The sequence below is a fragment of the Athene noctua genome, chromosome 20 (assembly GCF_965140245.1).
Source record: "Athene noctua chromosome 20, bAthNoc1.hap1.1, whole genome shotgun sequence".
In the NCBI taxonomy this organism is placed as follows: Eukaryota; Metazoa; Chordata; class Aves; order Strigiformes; family Strigidae; genus Athene; species Athene noctua.
In genome coordinates, this window is record NC_134056.1 from 8,975,087 (window position 1) to 8,996,791 (window position 21,705).

Here is a 21,705-nt window from a genome sequence, read left to right on the forward strand (position 1 = left end):
CCCTTCCTCCCTGCCCAGAATAAAACCCCTATTAGGCTCCTCTTCAGCAAACATTATCAAGTTTGCAAAACTCCAAAGCCAGGAGGTGCCAGGGTCAGTTTGCTGTGCAGCCTTCAGGCAGCCCCTCTGTGCATATACATTATGAAACAATCTTTAATGGCATGATCATATCCTAGATTTTCACCTTTGCCTCGCTCAGCACAGCCGATGAACCTGCTCTGGGAATGATCTGCATTAATGTGGAGCTGTAAAAACTTCAACTGAAGTCAATGAGAGCTGTGCTTTGAGCAAGGGAAGTGTCATTTAATGCTAAGCACTCTGAAAAATCAAGTCTAAATGTCTCAAATTTGGTGCGTGTAATGTAGTGGATGTTTTTTACATTACCGTGCCTGGGCCTTAGCTCCCCATCTGTAAAATGGGGATGATAACAGGGAGACTGGGAACTTAATCACTTTATTGGTTGTGAAATACTGCTGCTTTTTGGTGTTGAGTAAAGCATAGCAACCCATGAGGAGCTGAGTAATTGCGCATGCAGAACAGCATCTGAATAGAGTACAATAAAGTAGAAGCTATGTGTCCTCCAACCAAGAGAAAATAAGATTCTGAGAAAGCTGCAGAGGAAGTTGTTTGTAGGGTGCTGAGAAGCCTGCAGGTGTTCATAGGTACCTGGGGTGGTTTTTGGGATGCCTAAAAGCTGAGAACCAGCCTGTTTCAGGCACCCAGAGGCACCTGTAGCTCAGCACCATCACCTTTGGTGTTAGGGGAGAGATAGGCCCTTCAGATAACACTCCTGTATGTGGTCTTGCAATCAACACCTTCATCAAAGTGCATAATTACCAGAGACTGCATTAAGGTTGCCTTGGCAACCTTAGTTCTCCCATTTTCTTAAGTTTTGAGTATGTGACATTACAACCTTTATAATTTTCTTTATGATACTTTTTCTGCCTGCACAGACCTGCGCGTACCTGCGCTGCGTGGCAGTGGCTCCTGTTTGCAGGATGTCTGATAGACTTCGATGTCTCAGCAGCTTTGCAGTGCCCATCCTATCTGCAGCCCCGCTAACAGGGGCTTTCATTGGAGACTTGGTCTGGGTCTGCATTGCAGAGCAGATGCTCTGCAGGATCCCTTTGCCAGCAGAGATCCCACCACCGTCCAGGCAGAGATAGCTTGGACTTGGCATCCCCCATGGAGGGCGTTGCTCCCTGTAAATTTAACAGTGGGGTGCTGTGTTTGGCAGCTGCTCTGGGTTTGGGTGACTGGGCTGTGGGAAGGGCTGGGTTGGATCCAAGCTGTTGGTTCCAGGAGCAAGGGGGGGATGATAACAGAGCCCATGTCACTTCCCAGCCGAGCTCCTGCAGCACTGTGATCCCCGTGGAGGATCTGGCACCAGGTTGGCCTCTCCTGTCTTCCTGGGTCCCTGCCCTTGGTCATGGCACATGGTTCTGGGGTCAGAACTGGTGGTTTAATCAACATCAAACCAGGTTTCTCCCCCTACCACCCCCCCCTCTCTTCTCCTATGGCACAGTGTGGTTTTGCTCCATCCCTCTGGATAAGCCCACAGGCTGCTACCTGCATGGTGCCAGTGTCAGTGATTAGTTGGTAGGGTTGCTAGAAATATTTTTGGATGCCTCCTTTCATGGCAGCCTGCAGAAGGTCTTGCCAGCAGCATCAACCAAGTCTGCTCAGCTGAGAGCAGCTCGGCCGTGGCAAGCCACAAGCCCTCTTTGTGGTCTCGCGTTTCCCCTCTGAGCAGATTTTTTTCCTTCCTTGTTATTACCATGTTATCTCTGAGCATAAAAAAATACCCTCCAGTTGCTTTTTATTTCTAAACGGAAGCCAGAAAGTTCACTCTTACAAGTTCACTCTTTTGAAAATAATATTTTGAATGGATGGGAGGGAAGGAACTGCTGGACAATCTGAGCTAGTTAAAATATTCATTAGCTTAAAGAAATCATTTGATAATTTTAATTTATGTATTTTTTAATTATGCATTGCTGCCTTTACTGATAACCCCCATGCCAATAGTGTGATCTATTTTGCTAGATAAACATATTACTTTGTGAGTTAGTGTGCAATTGCTATCAATTATTACATACTACTACTGCTGATTCTGTGTTGAATAAGCAGATTCCACTACTATTAACTGTTTAATTTACTTATAGGTGAAGCTGCCTAGAACATCTCACTCAGAAGTGTTTATTGGTAATTGTGGAGGTGTGAGGGGCCAGGTGGCCTCTCACTGAGCCTGGAGCTTTCTGTTCCTGGTGGTCTAAATGCTCTATTTTTCCATTAGTTAATTTCTTAAGATGTTGAAACTGTGCTTTTCCTGGCTTCTGGTTTGCTGCCATTTCTTGAAATTTTATATTTCACATTATAAATTTTTCCTTTGCGGATGAAGTTTGGAGGAGCAGCGTAGGGAAACGGATGGGTCGGGCTCATCTTAGATAACTTTGCATGCTTCACAACTTAATAACTAAAGTTAATAAAACTGAATTAGGTATGTCTGGCTCTGGCTGGTGATATAGTCAACAGAGGGAAATGGTTTCCTTTGAGGCTGAAAACATTAGCTGGGGTGTTAGGAGCAGTTGTGGTAATAGCAGCAGGGAACCGGGGCTCTGCAGTTGCGTGGGAGAGGAGATGTAGTTCTGTCAGTGCTGGACACCTTCAAAACGGGGAGAGTTACATCCTCTCCTTAAAGAATTAGCTCCTGATGAAGCTCATTGAGGAGCAGGTGGAAAATGTGCAGGAGCAGTTTGCCCAGTGCAGCGTGGTGGGGCTGAGCCCCTGTGACCTGCTAGGACGTGGCTGTCGAGGCTCCAAAAAGATATGAAACAGGAAGATAAAGCCTGGGACCTTGACAATGGCTGGAAAAGCTGTATCTTAAATAAATGTATAATGGGGTGGTGGGGATCTAGGGCAATGCCCCTCCCTTTTGCCATCATGTGCTGGGGTGGGACATGGTGCTTGGCAGTGCTGTTTCATCTCCTGGCTGTTGTCTTATGTGCTGGGTTTTCTGTCCCACCAAGGTCACTTGCTGTGCTCCAAGCCCCTGTACAGTCCCATCCCATCCCATCCCATCCCATCCCATCCCGCCTTTTGATATTGAGGTGCCTCACACACAGGAGCATCCTGACAGTACTGCCACCACGTGGAAAATGCAAACCAATGAATTTGGGATTAATTACAAGCCACAGTGAAGCGGGCGCTGACACATGTAATTTCCAGCACGCTTACTGACCGTGCTTTATCATCCCTATTAAGGCTCGTGCACCTTTTCTTAAACCTCCCGGCACTGGGGTTGCCTGGGAGACTGAGCCAGCACCGCCTGTGTTTGCCTTTGGCTCGTGCGGAGTTGAAGCTGCAACCACAGTGCTTCCCTGAAAGAGGGGAAAAAAACACTCAGAATTAAAACTGTCTAGTTTATCTCATCTGTAACATCCTGGTCCTTCATACGGCAGAGCCACGCCACTTCCAAGGGGCCTGCAGTGTGATGGGGGCTTCTGGTGAGCCCCGGCATCCCCTGGGACGTGCGCTGCATGTGGTGGGCTTTCCAAGCTCGCTTTTATTCCTGTGTGTTTGGTTTCGCTTTGCTTTGCTGTAATTAAATTTCTGGCCCTTCTGGTTGCTGAGGTGAGCTTCAGAATGCTCTGGCGGAGTGATGGTTTTATTGAATCACTAGCAAATTATTGAAGCGTGGTAGGGAATTTTTCACACTTTCAACCTCAAGGTTCTTGGGAGAGTGTTTTTGCAAGTGTTTATTATAGTATTACCACAAGAAGTGAGACTACCCAGAAAATTTGTAGTAAGCAGCTCATCAGCTGTGGTATGTCAGCGTAGCTCCATTGAAGTGCCTTCTCCAGTGTCACTCAAGTAAGGATGATTTCTCCCAGTTTAGGATCTGGATGGTGAGTTTTCTTCAAACCTCCCGGCACTATTAGAGTGGCTGAAAAGTGTCCGTGGGTGCACTGGACAGAAACTAATTTTTTCTGCATAGAATTATAAATCTGCTGCATGCACGCACATCTTCAGGCACCACACTAAAGAAACGTGGTTGAAGATGTGAGCTCAGGTGTGCCAGAGTTTCAGACTGTGAAGCCCCCAAGTTAGAAGCTGCCACCACTTCATCAGGTTCTCCAAAGCTGGGGCTGGAGATTAAATTTTCCAGAGCATCCCAGCTTGGTCAACGTGCAGATGGACTTACTCAGAGATAGCTCATGGTGTAGTGCTGCAGGAGATGGTGGTTACATTCACTACAGATGTGGTAAATGGGTGCAGGAGAGGGCTGTAGAAAGAATGGTCTCTTGCTGCAGGAAGAATTTTTTAAAAAAGTGTTGAAATCCTGGAAAAAAAATATTCTGTTGCTTTTAAATTGGAGACCACTTTTCTTAGGTGACCATTTATTGCGTGTTCATCGTAATTTGGGTGTTTAACTGCATGGCCCTCTGTACAGAACAACTGAGCCTGTGGTGCAGTCAAACCCAGCTGGAATTGTACTGTGAACACGGGAAGTGCTGAAAATGCTAAAAATAACTTTAAAAGCATCTCTAGTTGGACATCCAGCAGCAGTGAGCACCTTTAATCCTGATCTCTTATTGTCTTGGCTCTTTGTCTTAAGTATGAAGAAAATAAAACCCACTACAGAAGCTGTGAGCATAAAGTAACATTGTGTATGGTGGAGGTCCTGGGCGGTGAGTCCCCAGGAGAGGAAAGCCCCAGGAGGAGGGACGGCTCTGCCTTTGCAGGCGGGCAGGAATGCCACATCCTGAGAGCAGGGCTGGGGCTGCGCGTGGTGGTACCAAGGGGTCCCGAGGGATCTGCCTGCAGCCAGGGTCCCAGCCCCATGTGCTGGTCAGATCTCGGCAGTTCGTTTCTGAATGCTGGGCCTTGCAGATGCAATTTGGTTTTTTATCAGTTTTGTGTAATGGTTTTACAAAAAATGTGATTATGAGTTTTGCAGTACACCCTCAGTGGGGGTACGCATGTCAGTCAGGCAGGCGGACCCTTTGTGCCCATTTCTGTGATAAATTTTGCTGGTCATTGCATGAACATACTGAGCTCTTCCCAGCCTTAATAAGCCCAAGCGCCGCAGTGCAGGATGCCAGGGATGAAGGGCTGAGTGAACTTTGCTTCTTCTATAATTCCCCCTCCAATTTGATGTTTCAAGCTTGCAGCTGAGAGCACCTACCCAGCTCACCATGTTCCACCCAACGTTTGCAATTCATGCCTGGTAAAGAAGTTTTCAACCCACGTGGCTGCAGACAAAACAGAGGCAGAACCATTTGCACAGCAAAAAGGCTCGTGCAGGTCCCACTTCCCCCAATCCCATTAATATCTCTGAGCGGATTACTTTGAAACTCAAGGAAGAGTTTAGCAACCTCACTAATGATTTCAGTGCTAGCTGGATTAGCAGAGGAAAGCAAGGGTTTAGTGGAGGAAAAAGAGATGTGAGGGAGAAGAGAAAAGGAGCAGAGGAAGACAGGAGTGGAATAGGTGAGAGCACAGGTGACGCTCAGACAGAGCATTTGCTGGGGAGGAAATAACCTGCCCATCACATGGATGGAGACTTCAGCTGTTTCAGGTCTGGGACTGTGTTTGGAGATGACTCAGAGGTGTTCTTCTCCAGAGCAGGCATCCAGCTCCTCCTGGAAACTGCCCCGGAGAGATGGGTGCTTGGTTTGAGCTGCACCCTTAGCACATTTTGGGGCTGGATAGGGCCATCATGGGGTCTGGAAGGAGGGGAGCAGCCACAGCTGCCATGTGAGCACCTGAGGGGCAGAGGGTGAATGTCAGCTATAGGTGACATGACCTGATGGGGCAGGGAAGAAGGGTGAAAGGCAGAGCATGTCCAGGTTTAATCCCTGGCCGGGCATAATGGGAAAAGGGAGAAAATGTGCACAGGGAGGAAACCTCTCTGGTGGGGTCTCAGCAGTGAGGAGACAAGCCGTTTCTCAAACCTTGCAGCATAGCAGAAATTTTGTGGCCAGAGCTTGTCAAAATTGCTCAGGGGAGCCACTGTCGGGCTGAAAAATGCAGCATCTGAGTGTAAATCCATAGAATCCTAGAACGGTTTGGGTTGGAAGAGACCTTAAAGATCATCACTAGATGATCCAACCCCCTGCCATGGGCAGGGACACTTCCACTAGCCCAGGTTGCCCAAAGCCCCGTCCAACCTGGCCTTGAACCCTGCCAGGGAGGGGGCAGCCACAGCTGCTCTGGGAAACCTGTGCCAGTGTCTCACCACCCTCACAGGGAAGAATTTCTTCCTCATATCTAATCTAAATCTACTCTCTCTCAGTTTAAAACCGTTACCCCTCGTCCTATCCCTACACCCCCTGATCAAGATCCCCTCCCCATCTCTCCTGCAGCCCCTTTCAGTCCTGGGAGGCCGCTCTCAGTCTCCCCGGAGCCTTCTCTTCTCCAGCTGAACCCCCCAACTCTCTCAGCCTGTCCTCACAGGGGGGTGCTCCAGCCCCCTGAGCATCTTGATGGCCTCCTCTGGATGCGCTTGAGCAGGTCTGTGTCCTTCTGATGTTGGTGCCCCCAGAGCTGGACCCAGCACTGCAAGTGGTGTCTCATGAGAGCGGAGCAGAGGGGGAGAATCCCCCTTCCCTCCAGTGTGTTGACTGCAACCACACAGCTTGGTGTCATCAGCAAACTTGCTGAGGGTGCCTCGATCCCACTGTCCATGTCTCCAGCAAGGATGTTGAACAGCACTGGCCCCATCACCAGCCCCTGAGGAGCGCCACTCATCACTGCTCAACACTTGGACATCGAGCTGTTGACCACAACTCTGAGTGTGACCATCCTGCCAATTCCTTATCCACTGAATGTCCATGCATCAAATCCATGTGTCTCCAATTTAGAGACAAGGAAGTTGTGTGGGACAGTGTCAAATGCTTTGCACAAGTTGAGATAAAATGCTCTGTCCTGGTTTGCAGGTGCATGAGCTCTTAAATTCCCTGTTGAGTGGGGTCTTGCCAATGGAAGTAGGAAGCAGTGTGAGGTGGTGGACACGAGGCATCCTGGCTGGGCTATGCTGGGTGATTTTGGGCCCTCTCTGTGCTCATCCCTCCTTAGGGATGAAGCTGCAGTTGACACAGCATCGTGCCTTTTGCTGCTAGTGGGCCCTGTCTCTAGAAACTCATGAACCCCAAATCCTTCCCCCAATCCATCTCCAAACACAGCTTGGGGAGCAGATGGTAGAGCAGCACTGGTTTAGTCCCCAGCTCACAGCCTTTTCTTTGTTTTTCTCAGTGATGGTTAACTTTGTGAGACACTGAAGTCTTTAGCCATTAGCAGGCAATAAAAAGGGGCAGCTGAGTTGACTAACACCCACTAATCCCCTTCCAGGGTGAGCTGGAGGGAAGAACCACGTGAAACTCAGGAGCTTATTCCAGGATGAGTGCTTTGTAGGCTTTAAGAATTGCATCGTGTTGGTATTTCATGAATAAATAGCCCTCACAGATATTTGTCACTGAACCTGCTTCGTTAATGAGGGCCTGGAGCAAAGGGAGAGGATGGAGAAAAGTATTTTTGAGGGAATCGAGGTGAACACAGGTGATGGGAGGTGGCGTGGGTCTGGGTGAGGATGGGTGCCATGGCCTGCACCCCGGGAGCTGTGCCCAGTCTGGTGGAGATCCCTGCTGTTGTGTATCGTGCTGATCATTTGTGGCAATAGAAGTTGTTAGAAAAAGGGCTTTTACTGAGGCTGCATCCTCAGTGGGTCCTGGTAGAGAAGGAAGTGCATTTCATTTCTAAGCATCTCATTTGTGCGTCTGCGTGTATCTTTGGGAGGGCTGGAGAGTTAAAGAATGTGCATGTGGAGAGAATCTGGCACCAGAAATCAGGTCTCTCGCTCCAAAATGCCCTTTTTGATGGGGCCTGGCATCTGCTTTAGGGCAGTAGGGAATTGCCCCTGGGTGCTGAGCTCTGCCTGGTCCCTGCAGTTTCAGTGCCTAGGTCTGGCCAAGGCCACCAGCAGCTTCCCCCAGCTCTCTGGTGTGCTCCAGGCCCCGCGCAAACTACGGAGCCCGTCGTCTTCACCCGGCCTTGTCAGAATGGATCCGGGGTTACTCAGGGAAACTCAGTATGGGTAGATGGACAACAAGAGAAAAGAGTTCTTCTTTTGCAGGCAGCTCATTATTGCAGGGAAAGCAATTCATTCATCAGGACTGGCGTGGTCTGGCGTGTCCAGGCAGTGGGGAGGGACATCTGCCACAGCAGGCACGGCGCAGCGATGGCCGGGAGCTGCCGTCGCTCCTTGGCACTGCTGCTCTGGGGCCGGCTCTGGGATTTGGGGGCTGGGGGCTGTGGTCCCGTGCAGTGGGCAGGATGGGCAGGGGTCACCCCTGGAGCTGTGTGGGTGGAAAGTCGTCTGCTCCGTGCCATGTGTCACCCCTCCCATTGCCACTGGGGAAGGCAGGTAATTAATTATTGCTCTTCATTCCCCAAAATTCAAAGGGGCCACTGAGGGTGGCAGTGCCAAAGGCTGGGCAGCGCCTGCCTGCACTCGGCCTGGCTCCACCAGCCCCTCTGGAGGCAGATGAAAGCAAAGTTTGCTCTCAGCTGGCTCTGAGCATCTCATCAGCCCTCTCATCTGCTGACATCCCCTTGTCAGGGCGCCATGTTGAAGTGATGCTCCTCTAATCTAACGACAGCCGACGCAGAAGCCATCCAGCTGAGCAGCCTCCCTCCATCTCCAGGCAGTGCTGTCACCCCGCTCCTCTCACAGGTGACATTTGAACACTTCCCTCTGGCTCTGCTGCCCCACCTTCCAGAGAGGTTAATATTTTAATACTCTTAATGGCTCATTCCAGCTCGGCAGCCCCTGCCCGTGCTTTGTCAGGGATCATGCATTATGCCAGGCACGATTTTGGAGAGCGAGGTTCATGTTCCCATCCTCCGCCCTCCCGAGGGCAGAAGGTCGGTTTGTGCTTCCAGGTTTTAATTAAAAGCATGACAAGCTGCCCCTGCCAGCCCTGGCCCTGGAGCACAGCACCGTACGGGACAAGCTGACTTCTCCCAGTAGCACTCCAGAGTGACCCCGACCAAGGATCCAGCCCCAGGGGCTCTTTCCCACCACCCAAGGCAGCTGTAGCTCCTCACCTTCTCCCTTCAGGGACGTGGGAGCTGCAGAAGGGCCTGGTTGTTTGGTGGCCAAATAGAAAAGCCAGGAGGGAGGACAGGGGCATGGTTCTCCTTGCAGTCCACCTACGATGAGCAGCCCCTCAGGAGGACCAGATGGGCCTGAGCTTTTCTGGTGGGTGGTGGAGGAGTTGTCATGTTTTGTTGTTTTCTTAAAAAAATAATTCTCCCTACATTAATAAACAGTGTTTTTGGTTAGTAAATAATATGCCCTTTCTCTCCCCTCATCTCTCCAGCAGAAATACATGCCCTGATCTAATATATTCTGCCTTTCTCACTCCCTCACTTCAGAGGAGCTGCAAATTCTGCTGGGAACAGAGTGCTAATAGAAAAGGGCCTCTAAAGATATTTGAAACATGACCAAGAAAGGACAGAGGGAGATTCAGCTCCAAATATGCTGGAAAATCTAGGAGATGGGCCAAGAAAGGGGGAATATCGGAAGCATGATTGTCCAGAGGGAAAAGTTAATTGTGAAGCATTAATTGGGGTGCAAGTGGGCAGTGCAGACATGAATTTGCTACGTGGGGCAGCGATGCTGCTGGAGGCACCACGGTGGGCACGGAGCTACCCTGGTGCTGGGGTAACTCGTCCACCATGATCCATGGTAGTGGAGAAGCTGCTCTCCACCTCCATCTGAGTGGGGATGTGCCAATTTAGCTCTTCTTGCTGGTTTTATGGTGTTTTCCTTGTTGAAAGTCCCAGCTTCTGGAATCCTGTGTTTTCCTGCAAATCTGCAATCTGCAAAATCATTACTTCAATACTGCATAGGGCTTTATTTCTTTGGGTTTAGTCTCTGGGTAGTTTCTAGCCCTCAATTATGCCCTAAAGACTCAGAAAGCAGAAGGCAAATTTAGGGGAGGAAAAAACCCAACCACCCAGTGATTGATTTATTTTTAAAATAACATCATTTTTTATGCCAATCTCTTTTTTTCTTTTTTTTTTTAAAATGTCTGACTCATGATTTTTGTGAGCGTTTGGTGTTGGCAGGGCTGTGTGCGTGAGTGTGACAGCGTGTGTGCGGGCAGGGGCCCGCAGCTGATAGATAATGCAGTGCTGGTTCCAAACAGCAGTGCTGTGGTCTTCAAGGGCTGATGAATATTCCTTCACCGCTGTTTCATTTCCAAGAAAAAGTTTTTAAATTAAAAAAAACCAAAAAAGGGCAACTAGCACTGGTCATTGAGTCATTTTGTGGCTTTTTAGGTGCAGATGGGAGAGCGGGGAAGATGCTACAGGGGAATAAATCCCCCTGTGACTGCTGGCATTGCCTTAGGGGGTATTTTAAGGTCAGAGGAGTCAGTGCTTATTTGCAGCCTCCTGTGTATAAAGATCTAATAAATAGCCTGTGGAGGTCAAGTCCATCTCCATCACTGACTTGTTCTGTGACCTTGGGTAAATCACTTTGTCTCTCTCCTGTCGGTAAGAGGGTGATGGGACCTGTTGCCCAAGATGGGTTGCAGGTATCAGTTAATATATAAAATGTGCTTGGAGGATGAAAATGCCTTGGAGACGCTTAAAGCTCTCGACAGGCATCTGTGTTCCCTTTGCAGGAACCCAGCAGAAAGCAAAGTGCCTGAATACTTTGTCACAGACAAAATCTGCTGTGTGTGCAGCTTGGAGAGGCAGGGCTGGGGGCTTCCCAAGGCTTTACATGGCCATTGAATTTTGTAGGCATTTATGCTTCTGGCTTGCTTAGGAGAAGGGTGTCACAGTGTCCATGTGGGGCTTTGCAGAGCCATCGTGGGCTGCAGCAGTGCAGCAGAGAGCTGTGCCTGCACCCATCACTGTGTCCCCTGCGCCAGCTCCCCCGTCCCCCAGGACCAAACAGGAATGAGCTTCCATATCCACATCCCAGCAAGTTTCATATGGATTTGAAGCTCTGGCAGCATCTGCAGGTGATGGACAAGATGTGGGTGTGTGGGCAGGCTTGGCCCAGCTCTGAAACATTCAGAAGGAGTTTTGCTGTTGTGGATTTGCTGCTGTCTAGTATAGGGTTGGATTCACGCACAACTCCAGGCTACTAATAAAGTATCTCTTAGCTGCCAGTTTGCAGGAAAATGGTTGATAGTATCTTTGAAACCCCATAACTAGTTGGTTTTCATCACGGATTTGACTTATGCAACAAAATTATTCTATATAGCATAATCACAAAGCCTTAATTTTTGTGGGAAGCCTCCTTTTACTCACTTTTGCTAACCAAAATGATGTGATTTTGCCAGAGCAGCTTTCTTTGTGGATTGCTCTGCCCTTGCTGTGTGCTGCCAGCTCCCTGCCAGCCCTAACGGTGCTTTTTCTCTCCAAGGGAAGAAGCGATGCTGTCCACCTACTTTGAAACCATCAATGATTTGCTCTCCTCCTTCGGGCCGGTCCGAGACTGCTCCCGCAACAACGGTGGCTGTACTCGCAACTTCAAGTGTGTTTCTGATCGCAAGGTGGACTCAACGGGCTGCGTGGTAGGTACCGTGGCTGCTGGCCCACGGGGCTGGCACCTGGTTTTGGGGATAAGCCAGAGAAGGACGTTGCCTGCACCCCTTCTGGGGATGTGGCCCAGGGGATGTGTGTGCTGGTGGTGGATTCCCCCCACCCCTGCAGCTTTCAGGGCAAATCACATGTGTCTTAAGGACCTCAAGGAAGGAACCCAGGGGCTCAGATGAGCAAAAAAAAATGCTTGAGGCTGATGGTCATTTTCCTGCTTGTCAAGAAAGCAGAGGCTGAAAACAGTCTCACTTCTTCTCCTGCCTTGTGCTTCCCAGCATGGGAGAAAGATGAAGCATCTCCCCATATTCTCCACCTCTGGACCCCTCAGACACCCTTAGAGCTTTGGTTTGTTTCTGAGCATGCTCACATCTTACCAGACAATCAGCTGAGTCCCAGGTTTTGCAATCCCGCCTCCAGAAGATTTCTTAGACCTTAGACGATTAGTTTTGGGCAGAAACTCTGAATCGTTCCCCGCTATTGACGCACAGAGGGGTTTTGCCATTCTTCCAGATGGGAGCAGCAGAGCTCAGCACCTCTCCCAGCTCTAACCCATCTGCCCCAACAGCAAAGTCACCACTTCCCTATGTGTGGCGCTTGTGTGAGGCCAGTACAACATGTGATGTGAGGGCAGAGCATTGGGAAACTGGGGGAGACCTGGAGCATCCCTTCTCATCTGTCTGTTGTAGGAGCCTCTGCCTGCCAGGCCGTGGGGGGTGACCCCTGATGGGGTCCAGAGCTCATCACCCACTCTGCCTGCCCACTGCCCCAAAGCCCCCTGAAACCCCTCTGCCCCTTCCCCTCCCTCTTGCTGCAGACAGATTGCCCATCACCCCATCCTTCCCATCTCAGCAGAGGCGGGAGTTAAGTGTCTCTTTATTTATTGAAGATGTTTATACATGGTAGCCGGGAAAGGTCAGGCTGGAGCGCTGCTGTCCTGGGGGTGGCATTTTCATTATCCCCTTCTCCAGTCACTTGTTAAGGCCATTTAGTGTGACAGCCTGATGTGTCACCCGCAGCGCCTGGTGCCATCTCCCCCTTGCTGCTCCTCACCCTTTACTCCTTTCTTTTCCTGTTGTCATTTTCTTTTGTTCCCTTTTCCAGGAAGCAGTTGCTTTTCTAGTCTTTTGAGCGGGTTCCCCCCGCTTTTTGGATGTTATTTTGCTCTGAACACCAACGTGCCTCTCAGACACCATCAGAAGCCATCAGGACACTGGTCGCCCCGTCCAGCTGGGAAGAGATGCCTCTTTTTAAAAGTCAGGATATATTAAGATATATTAAGATAGAAATTGTCAATAAATTACAGGCCCAGTGCTAGCCACGCCAGCACGTGGAGAGGCAAAAATTGAAAATGGTGTCACTCGAGGAAAAATAACAACCCTGTTTCTATAATACCTAACTGAGGCTTTATGCAAAGAGAACAAATCATGTACAGCGGGGGAAGAAAGGAGAGGCAGTGGGAGCTGTTCCCCTGGGGTGTATCCCCTCCCTGAGAGCTTGCAAGTGAGAGTGACACACCGGGACCATGGGACCCCCCATTCCCCCACATCATGCCAGGCTCCTGGGGCCGTGCATCCCACTGGGACAGGAGATGGCCATATTGATGCCTGTCTCTCCTCCCTCTGCTCTTTGCCCGTTTTTCTTCCCACTGCAGGAGCGTGAAGCTGCTCTGCCCCTCCCCACAGCTCCACATTGTGGGGTGCAGCCTCCCCAGCTCCCCAGTCCTAGCTGCAGCCTGAGGACAGCAGAGCTGAGCCTCCTGGGGGGGGGGAGTTTGGAGATGGCTGCTGCGCCCCTCCTCTGGTCCACATCTCTCCCTGCTTCTCATTGGAATGACCCCAGGAGCACAGTACTCCATCCCTCCCAGCTCTCTCAACCCTGTGCAACGTTTTACACTCATCACCTGCTTGTAGGTCCCCAGCAATGGCGGGGGAGCGAGCAGAGGTCTGGAGGACACTGTCTCATGTTTCTGACTGTGGTCCATGGCCGTTGTCTGGGGAAAAGCCTAGGGGCTGGGCAGGCAGCACAGTCCCCAGCCCCAGGTTGTGCTCATGGTGCTGAGTGGGGTCGCACATGATGGGAGTTGAGTTTTGGAGCTTGCCACAGCCCCTGCATGTGACCTTGTGGCACCTTCAGCACCAGTCCCTGCACTGGACAATACGTCCCCTCCTCATCCCACCCCTGCTCCTGGAGCCTGCCGGGTGGGAGCTGGCCTTCCAGCACGAGCAGGGATGGGGTCATTTGCTGGAAAATTGCAGGAATGTCAGTCAGTTTTAAAGCTGAACTGCTGTGAACTCAATTTGCCAATTTGGTAAGTGCTATGGGCAATATCGGGATGTAATTTAATTAAGCTATCCCCTTTTTATAGAGTTCAGGGAGCATTCACGTACTAATTTTAGCACTAGGTTTGCTTCAGCTTTACTCTGGACACTTGTTTCACAAATCATGACATGTTGTTAATCTTTAACAGTCAACAGTTTATTAATTTGCAGAGGACCACAGAAGTATATAATCAGTGGTTCATCAATCAAAGCTAAATCCAACAAATGTTCCAGGCAGGTACTGAGCATAAAATATACATGCAACCTTGTAAGCAATTAATACACAGCAGAGCAGGAGCCTAGCAGCTGAACCAGGGAACAGCACAAATCTCGGAGATTTCTCATTCCTTTTATATATAATCATCTGTTACCAGTTCCTTCGTGCCCTTAATACAGCTTACAGTAATTCTGCGAGGACTCAGGATGCATTTATCTTTGGACTTTTTAGCAGCGTGGGCTCTGCCATTACCTAATTGTTTGGCCTTAAAAGGACTTGGTTAAAAAGTCGAGGGTGGTTTGCTTGCAGCTCGTGGTGGAGTCTCTCTGAGGTCAGTCTCCTTGGGCTTATGAAAGAGAACAGAGGATGTCACTTTGCTTAGTTAAATGCTGCCTGAGAGGTGTCACCTGGAAGACCCCAAAGGCTCTGCAGTGGGGACCCCATACAGAGGGGTAACAGCTCCCCAACTTCCATCCCACACTTCCCATTGGGGTCTTTTTTCTCCTCATTTCATGGCTTTTCTGTTATTTTTACCTCTACCCAGTAGATGGCATTAGTGCATAAAGGTTTTCTGCAGTTCTTTTCTTATCGGAGGCCTTTTTTTATTTAGATGATTTTAAGAAGTATGAGCAACAACCTTGCTAACTAATCCTTACCTTGCAACGTAACAAAACAATCCCCAACCTCTAGAAAACCTGTTTCCTTGCTTCTTTTATTTGTTGCACCCTAAAATTGCTGTTGGATCTGGGGAAGCCTTGGGCATTTCCCAAGAAAACAAAATCCCAGTGAGCTTCTCTACATCTGGTGGCTCTGCACCTTGAGTGCAGTATGCATTACATGCCATCACAGCAAACCCAGAGAAACTGTGCTGGGGAAATAAGTGAGATTATTGCCAGTAAAGGAATATATATCACTGATCCCTTCTCCTGGCACAGTGGTAGCTGCTTAGCCCAGGGGGAGGATGCTAAAGGAGGGAAAGGACTTAACCCTCATGTATTGGTGATTTATAATTTGAGATGAAAACCTGTGAATTGGCCCTGAGGGACTGAAGGAAACACCTGTAATGTAGTTTAAATTCAGGTTTCCCCACCTGTCTCTCAGCTCAGTTTTGTTTGTTGATGCCAGTTCTCTCATCTGTAGAGGGGGAAAGTGGGGGGGTTGCTTGCATCTGCTGCCCCATGGCTGTGCCTATTTGCAAGCCCTGGCAAGGCAGGATTACAGCCCCAGGGAAAGTGAGCTTTGGTCTCAGCGTGTGAGCTGGATGAGGAGGTGGGCTTCCCACCCACCCCCCCCCCCACAGTGCACATTGGGCATCCTTGGCATCACTGTAGGAGGAGGTGGCAGCAGGTACAAGTGTGCAGTGAAGGTGTGTGTCTGAGCCTGGGCTGCCTCTTGGGATGGGGTTTCATCAGCGTGAGCACCTCCTGGAGAAGCAGAAGGCATGAGCTGCCCAGCTAGTGATGAGGAAGCAGCTCAGGGTCCCGTGCTAAGGTAGCAGCAGAATGAGGCCCCTTGTTTTGCTGCAGCAGGGTGTCAGTGGGTCGGTGCAGGTGGTGTGGTCTGATGGTTCTGCAAAGCCTGACTTTTAAGTCAGAAGAGAGTGAATTGTGCCACAGAGGCCAAAGATGTTGCGCATGTGGAAGGGCTCACAGCATGGCTGTGCTCCAGGATCTATCCCACCTTGGGAGAGGTGTTGGCAAGATGTAGGAGAGCCCACTGAGCCCAGGCAGTGGGCACTGCTGTTCTGCACAGACATGAAATCCTGCTGTTCATCACCATCTCCCTGCTCACAGGCTGAGGTTCCTCTAGCACAGATTTATTTCTAATCTGAGCAAGGAAAAAGTATAGTTTGCCTACAAGGATGATGTGAACTGCTCCTTTCCATGATCAGTCAGGCAGGAGGGAGTATGGCTCAGCCGTGTGCAGAAGGGAGAGCATCTACCAGAGAGTCTTTTAGTGAAGTTGGGACCCACGGTGACACTAGTGCAGTGTCAGTCCCAGCCTTTTTAGACAAAGAAGGAAGAGAAATTTGGCATGGTCCACAGTAGCATATAAGCCTTAACGCAGCTGATCTGGAGCTAATCCTTCTCTTTTGCTCTGTTCCACATCACAACGATGGGCTGCTCCTTAGCTGCCACAAAGTGGGGCAGAGAAACAGCTTAATTTAAGAGTGTAACCATTTCCGGGAGAAATGGGATTAAAAATGAAGGAGCAGGGCAGTGGCTACCTCTCCAGTCTCCTCCTTTGAGCACAAGTCACCCAGGGGTGGTTTGGGGTCTGTAGGGAGTGGGGAAGTATTTAAAAATGAAATAGGTAATTCTGAGAACTGATATTCTTTAGGGGAAACTGGGTATTTGGGAGTTCCAGCCCAAATCAAAATGCTATGCAGAAATCCCCCACATGTGAAAATTCTGATATTTTTTCATTCAAAACATCTTCTTTCTATGAAGGAGGGGGAAATGTTTAATTCCAACATTATCATCTGGAGTTTTATGTTATATATTGAGTTATTCCAGTGTACAGCCTGAAATGAAAACAAAATTAGGCAGTGGAAACCAAAACATTTCACCCTTGTCAAAATTAAATGCTTTCCTAATTTCCCAATGAATTTTGAGATGTAATTGATGGAATCCCACAAAGCACTTAAGCTTCATCAAATCTGCATTTTTCTGACAGACAATTGTTCATTGAAAAATAAAAACTCATCTGTCCCTGCCTTACGAGGCACCTAGATAATTATGTTAGAGATGCACACGCAAGGGGGGAGCTGGGAAGGAAACCATTCTCCTCGAAGCAGAATGCATGTTATGGTTGGAAGCAGAAGCCCCCTGAGCAAAACAGCAAGCCCCCTTCCCGAGGAGCCTGCAGTTACAGATGTACCTTGTTAAGGCAGGTAACTACCTGTGATGAGAATGGGATCTGAGGGAGAGAGAGAAGGAAAGGGTGGCAAAAGCTGCTGGGATCGGTAGCCAGCCACAACAGGGAGTGCAGGGGCAGGTGGGGACTGCCCATCTGCTTCTGATTTCAGTGCTGCAAAAGTGGTTTGCACCATTTCAGAAAGCGGTGGCCCAATTTAAAAGCATGTGAAGTAGCTCAGGAAGCATCAGTGTCTCTGCCAGCACTGGGAAGAGGTGGTCTGGGTGATAAAATCCCCATTTTCTCCAGCATTGGCTTTTTCATCAGCGTTCCTCAGAGGGCTTGGCTGGCACCAGCCCTTGCCCCTCTGCTCCCTGGTAGCCTTGAGATGCTTCATGTGTTGTGGTTGCAGCTCTGTTGGGTCTTTGGGTTTGGATTGGGTCATAGGATTTGGTGTGTAGCATTGTGGGTGGTCTGTACCCTGGATGTTGGGGGGGGGGGGGGGGGCAGGAATTGAATTTTTGGTTTTCCAAAGGTTTTTGGAGAGCCAGCCTCTACTGTGACTAGGAAGGGAAATGCCCTGATGGGCAGGAGATGCCAGCACACCCCAAAACGGGCTGTTGGTGACTCCTGGAAGGAAAGCAGCTGGCAGGTTTCCACTAGCTGGATTTCCTTGCTCTGGGAGCTCTGAGCACTTATGTCTATGTACATAGTGTCCCACCAGCTGCTTGAAACAAGTCCATCCCACTTTGAATTGAGATGCAAATATACACACAGTGACTCACCCAGAGGGTCCACGTGACAGCTGTGGGGTGGCCGGTGGCGAGGGCACCCTGCCTCATTGCCCAGAGCTGTGGTCTCCTCCATGCAGCCCCCAGCTCGATGTCATGGGGGGCACCAAGCTGAGGAGCATGAGATATCACAGTGTGTGCTCGGGAGCCTGGAAGACAGATGGGTTTGATTTTCTGAGGCTAAAATAATGATTGATGATCTTGAAAGGGGAAAGGAAACAGGGGGAAAGAAGGGGAGGGGAAAAAGAGTGGGTAGATAATGACTGTTATTTCAGAAAACAGTTGTAATGTTTCCCTCTGGGAAGGATGCTCCTCTGCAGGGGGGTGTCGGGGAGGGGTCTGCCACAGCTGGGGTGCTGGTGAGGACACTGCTCGGAGGAGGAGGTGAGGCAGGAGTGGCTCTGGAGAGAGACTGCCCTGAGCCGATGGGCACTTTAGCAACCAGCTTTTTGGCCTGTTTTAGTAGTATATTAGGAAAGAAGAGAGAAATCTCACCCGCAGAGACTGGGCTGTGTACAGCCAGACTTTGGTCTTGCTGCTGCTGAGCAGCGTTGCTTGCCAGGGGCCTTCTGGGCCGAGAAAGCAAAGGTAGAAGTTGTCCGAATATATAAATATATATGGACACAGAGGAGTTTACTGCATTTGTATCATTTCTGAGCTCCAACCAGCAAATAAAATACATGCCAGTGCATAGTTTGGGGCTCATTACAATGCTGGCACTTGCTTGTACCTCAGCAGTGCCTCGGATTAATGTTCTTGTCTCACGCTGAAGAGGTTCCTCGGTGAGGAGTGAGGATGGCTCTAAACAAAGTGGGGTCATTAGAGACCCCAGCACTGAGCCACCGGCCGTTCTGCAGCCTCAGGCCAGCGGGGCTGGGGATGCAGCTTGGGGAACCTGCACCAGGTCCTGGGTCTTGCCTCCAGTTACATCCAGACATGGGTGTGTTGGTGCCCAGAGTAGCACCAGGAGCTGCAGGTTGGTGGAAGCTTCCCTGTGCAGTTTTGAAGAGCCAGGGAGGAGCCAGGCTTATCTGTGCCCAGAACATCACCTCCCAACACCCAGTGTGGGAGAACTCTCTGACAAAAAGGCTGCTGTTGTTGAGAAAACAGAGCAGAATAGTAAAAAGGGCAGTTTGCTCTCTACAGAAATACTTTATTAAATATTCTTTTTTTAAAACATAATAACCAAAGAGAGTAGCTGAGCTGAGAAGCCCTGGCAGGCAGCTCAGATGGAGAGCTGGTGTCCTCTCATCTGGGGGATCCGTGTCAGTAATGAGACTCTGATTTTATTTCCAGTGACCCCCTCACCCGTCTCACTGCTAATGAGCTTTGTAAATGAGAAAGTGAGCAAACGCTCCTTTTTTCCCCTAACATAAGCAGGGACTTGTCCAGATACTTATCTTCCTAAGACACAATCTTGTAGGGGTTTTGGTGGATACTTGCTTTCTTTCCCCTTGATTCTCCTCCCGTTGCGTTTGCCCTGGCTGTGCTGAGGATGGTGGCAGTGGGCAGAGGAGCTGTGCCGAGTCCTGGTGGCAGGAGGCCATGCAGTGTCACAGGCAGTGTCACACACTGTGCCGGGGTGACAGCGGTGGGTGCAGGCATCCCATTTCATTCTGAACCTCAGTCCAGTGCCTTGGCAAGGCTGGCTCTGGTGGCCTCCTGGTGGTGGTGGTGGGCCTGTGACAGCAGGTCCTGGCAGCTCTGCCACTCCGTGTCACCTTGGAGAAGTCATTTAAAAGGAAAAAAAGCCCATTTCTCCAAAAAGCAGATAAAAATAGAACTTTCTTATTCAGCATATCCATTCCCTGTGCGTACCTGGAGTCTGTTTGCTGACTGCAATCACAAAAATAAAGACCTGGGTGCTCTGCCCAGCATGGCTGGGAGGGAACAACCTGGTGCCTGGCTGTGCTGTCATCCAAACCCCGCCGAGCTGCTCACCTTTCCTCCTTCACCTTCACAAACCTACCAGCAGCAGCAGGATCAAGGTGTTGTAGCTGTGGGTCATGCTTAGCCTGCAGGACCTGTATTGTCAGTGCTAACCACAAGAAGACAGGAAACTAAGTTTTCTTTTCCAATCCCAAGAGCAATTTTCAGGGCTGGCTGTTGTCACAGAGAAACCAAATCACTCCTGTGTAGATGAAGTGGATTTGCAAGTGGAATTACATTTGTATGGTAACGGATTCTCCTTGGCTTTTCAGAGCAGATCCTGAGCTGGAGTGTCCCCCTACATCCCTTTTCCTCACCTTGGTGTGGATTAAGTACCTCTTCCCAAACTCTGAGATATTTTTGCTGTCGGATCCATGGATGAAGGATGGTCTGGGAGTTTGAAGCGAGTTCCAAAACAGTGCAGGTCTAACGTGGCAAACCACAAACAGCTTTTTCTCTTGAATAGCTGACTAAGAGTTTGTAGGTTCTCTTTGCTTCCCTGGATAAATGGATCCATCCTGAATCTGGATGAGGGTTACACAGAGGTGGCTGGCCAGGGGCTGCTGGGTCACCATGTCTTGCCAGCTTTCCTCCCATTGGGGAGGGATGTGTCACCCCGATCGCCCAGACAGAGTTATTGACCAAGTTGCTTATTGATTTTCTAATCATTTTCCAACACAGCCCCCCATCCTGTGTCACTGCCAAAGCAGATCACAAATTGAACTGCAGCTGAATTGATGGGGGATTGATTAAACTTGCCGTAATTATTGGTTCTCTGCTGCCCGAGCCAGACGAATCAATGTCAGCAATAACAGATCTGGTCTTTTATAAAAGCCCAGCAAACGCAGAGTGAGCGCTGGTTTTGTAAGCCTACCCAAGAGCCCAGACCAACCCTTCAGCACAGCCCGGGGAGTTGGGTTTAGCACAAGCTGGCTTTTTTCTGGGTTGTTTCTGACTGCTGTGGGCAAGAACATAGTTGCATGCAAATGAGCTTTAGTTTTTCTGTTGGTGGGACATCCAGATTGCAAATCCTCTGCTCCAAGGGTGGGGAGATCTGTAGTAAAGTTTTACTGTGCCCAGTAGCTGCTCAGTCCACCTCTTCATCCCTGCAAAACCCTCTGTTCAGGGGGCTGGCGTTGTCTCTCCTGCCTTCTGCCTGTTGGTTTTGCTGGTTGGCACTAACTGCAGAGCTCACTGGCTCCCCTGGCTCGCTGTCCCTGGCATCTTTGTCCCCCCCAGCCCCACCAAGCAGGGACACCTCCCGTGTTTGTGCGTTGGCTACCAGAGCTCTCTGTCACTGGAGAGCTTCTTGCTGCAGCACAACAGCTGGCTGGGGAGCTGGCTCCACGCCGAGCCGGGGACGGATGCAAGCCGGGGATGGATGAAGAGGGGAGGGGGTGCTTCCTTTTGCAAATTTTGTGCTGAGCTATTTGCCTGCCATAATTAATGCATATTAGGATGCGTAATTACAAACAGAAAGGAAATACGTTTCGTGGTGATTAAAAGCCAAAACTGGAGGAATATCCCAAGGGCTTTGGTGACCTGCTCATTCAGTCCTGGGGAAAGAGCCATCATCTTCCTCTGTGGGCTGGGGAAGATGCTGAGCTCAGCACATGGATCAGTGCCAGAGCGAGAGGCCCAAGTGACAGCTCAGAAAGGCTGAGACTGATCCCCTGGCTGTGATCCTGTAGCGCCCGCTGACTTCAGGTCCCATCCATTTGCCTTCAGCGCCCTGGAAGGTCCCTTGGGAGCTCCAGAGGGGATTTTGGACAGAGTCCCAGACCTCCCCATCCTGTCGGCATGGGGAGAGCAGCAGAGAGGCAGATGCGGTACCATGGAGTGAAAGATGCTGTTCGCAGTCAGCCCTCTGTGTCCTCCAGGGAGACGCGTTTCTGCCAATTTGCACAGCTCTAGCAGTGGGGCCGGCCGTCGCGGAGGAGCCCACAGGAGATAAGTGTTGTATCTGCGGATTCAG

General features: G+C 50.0%; 1 protein-coding gene across 5 annotated transcripts in view; it reads left to right on the forward strand.

The window, feature by feature from the left end:
- The window catches only part of ASTN2 (astrotactin 2), a 360,934-nt gene that overhangs the window by 182,618 nt on the left and 156,611 nt on the right, over positions 1–21,705 (forward strand). For all 5 annotated transcript variants that reach the window (XM_074924050.1, XM_074924051.1, XM_074924049.1 and 2 more), the window contains one exon: positions 11,444–11,594. In XM_074924050.1, the coding sequence (XP_074780151.1) occupies positions 11,444–11,594 (151 nt within the window). The remainder of the gene's footprint in view (positions 1–11,443; positions 11,595–21,705) is intronic.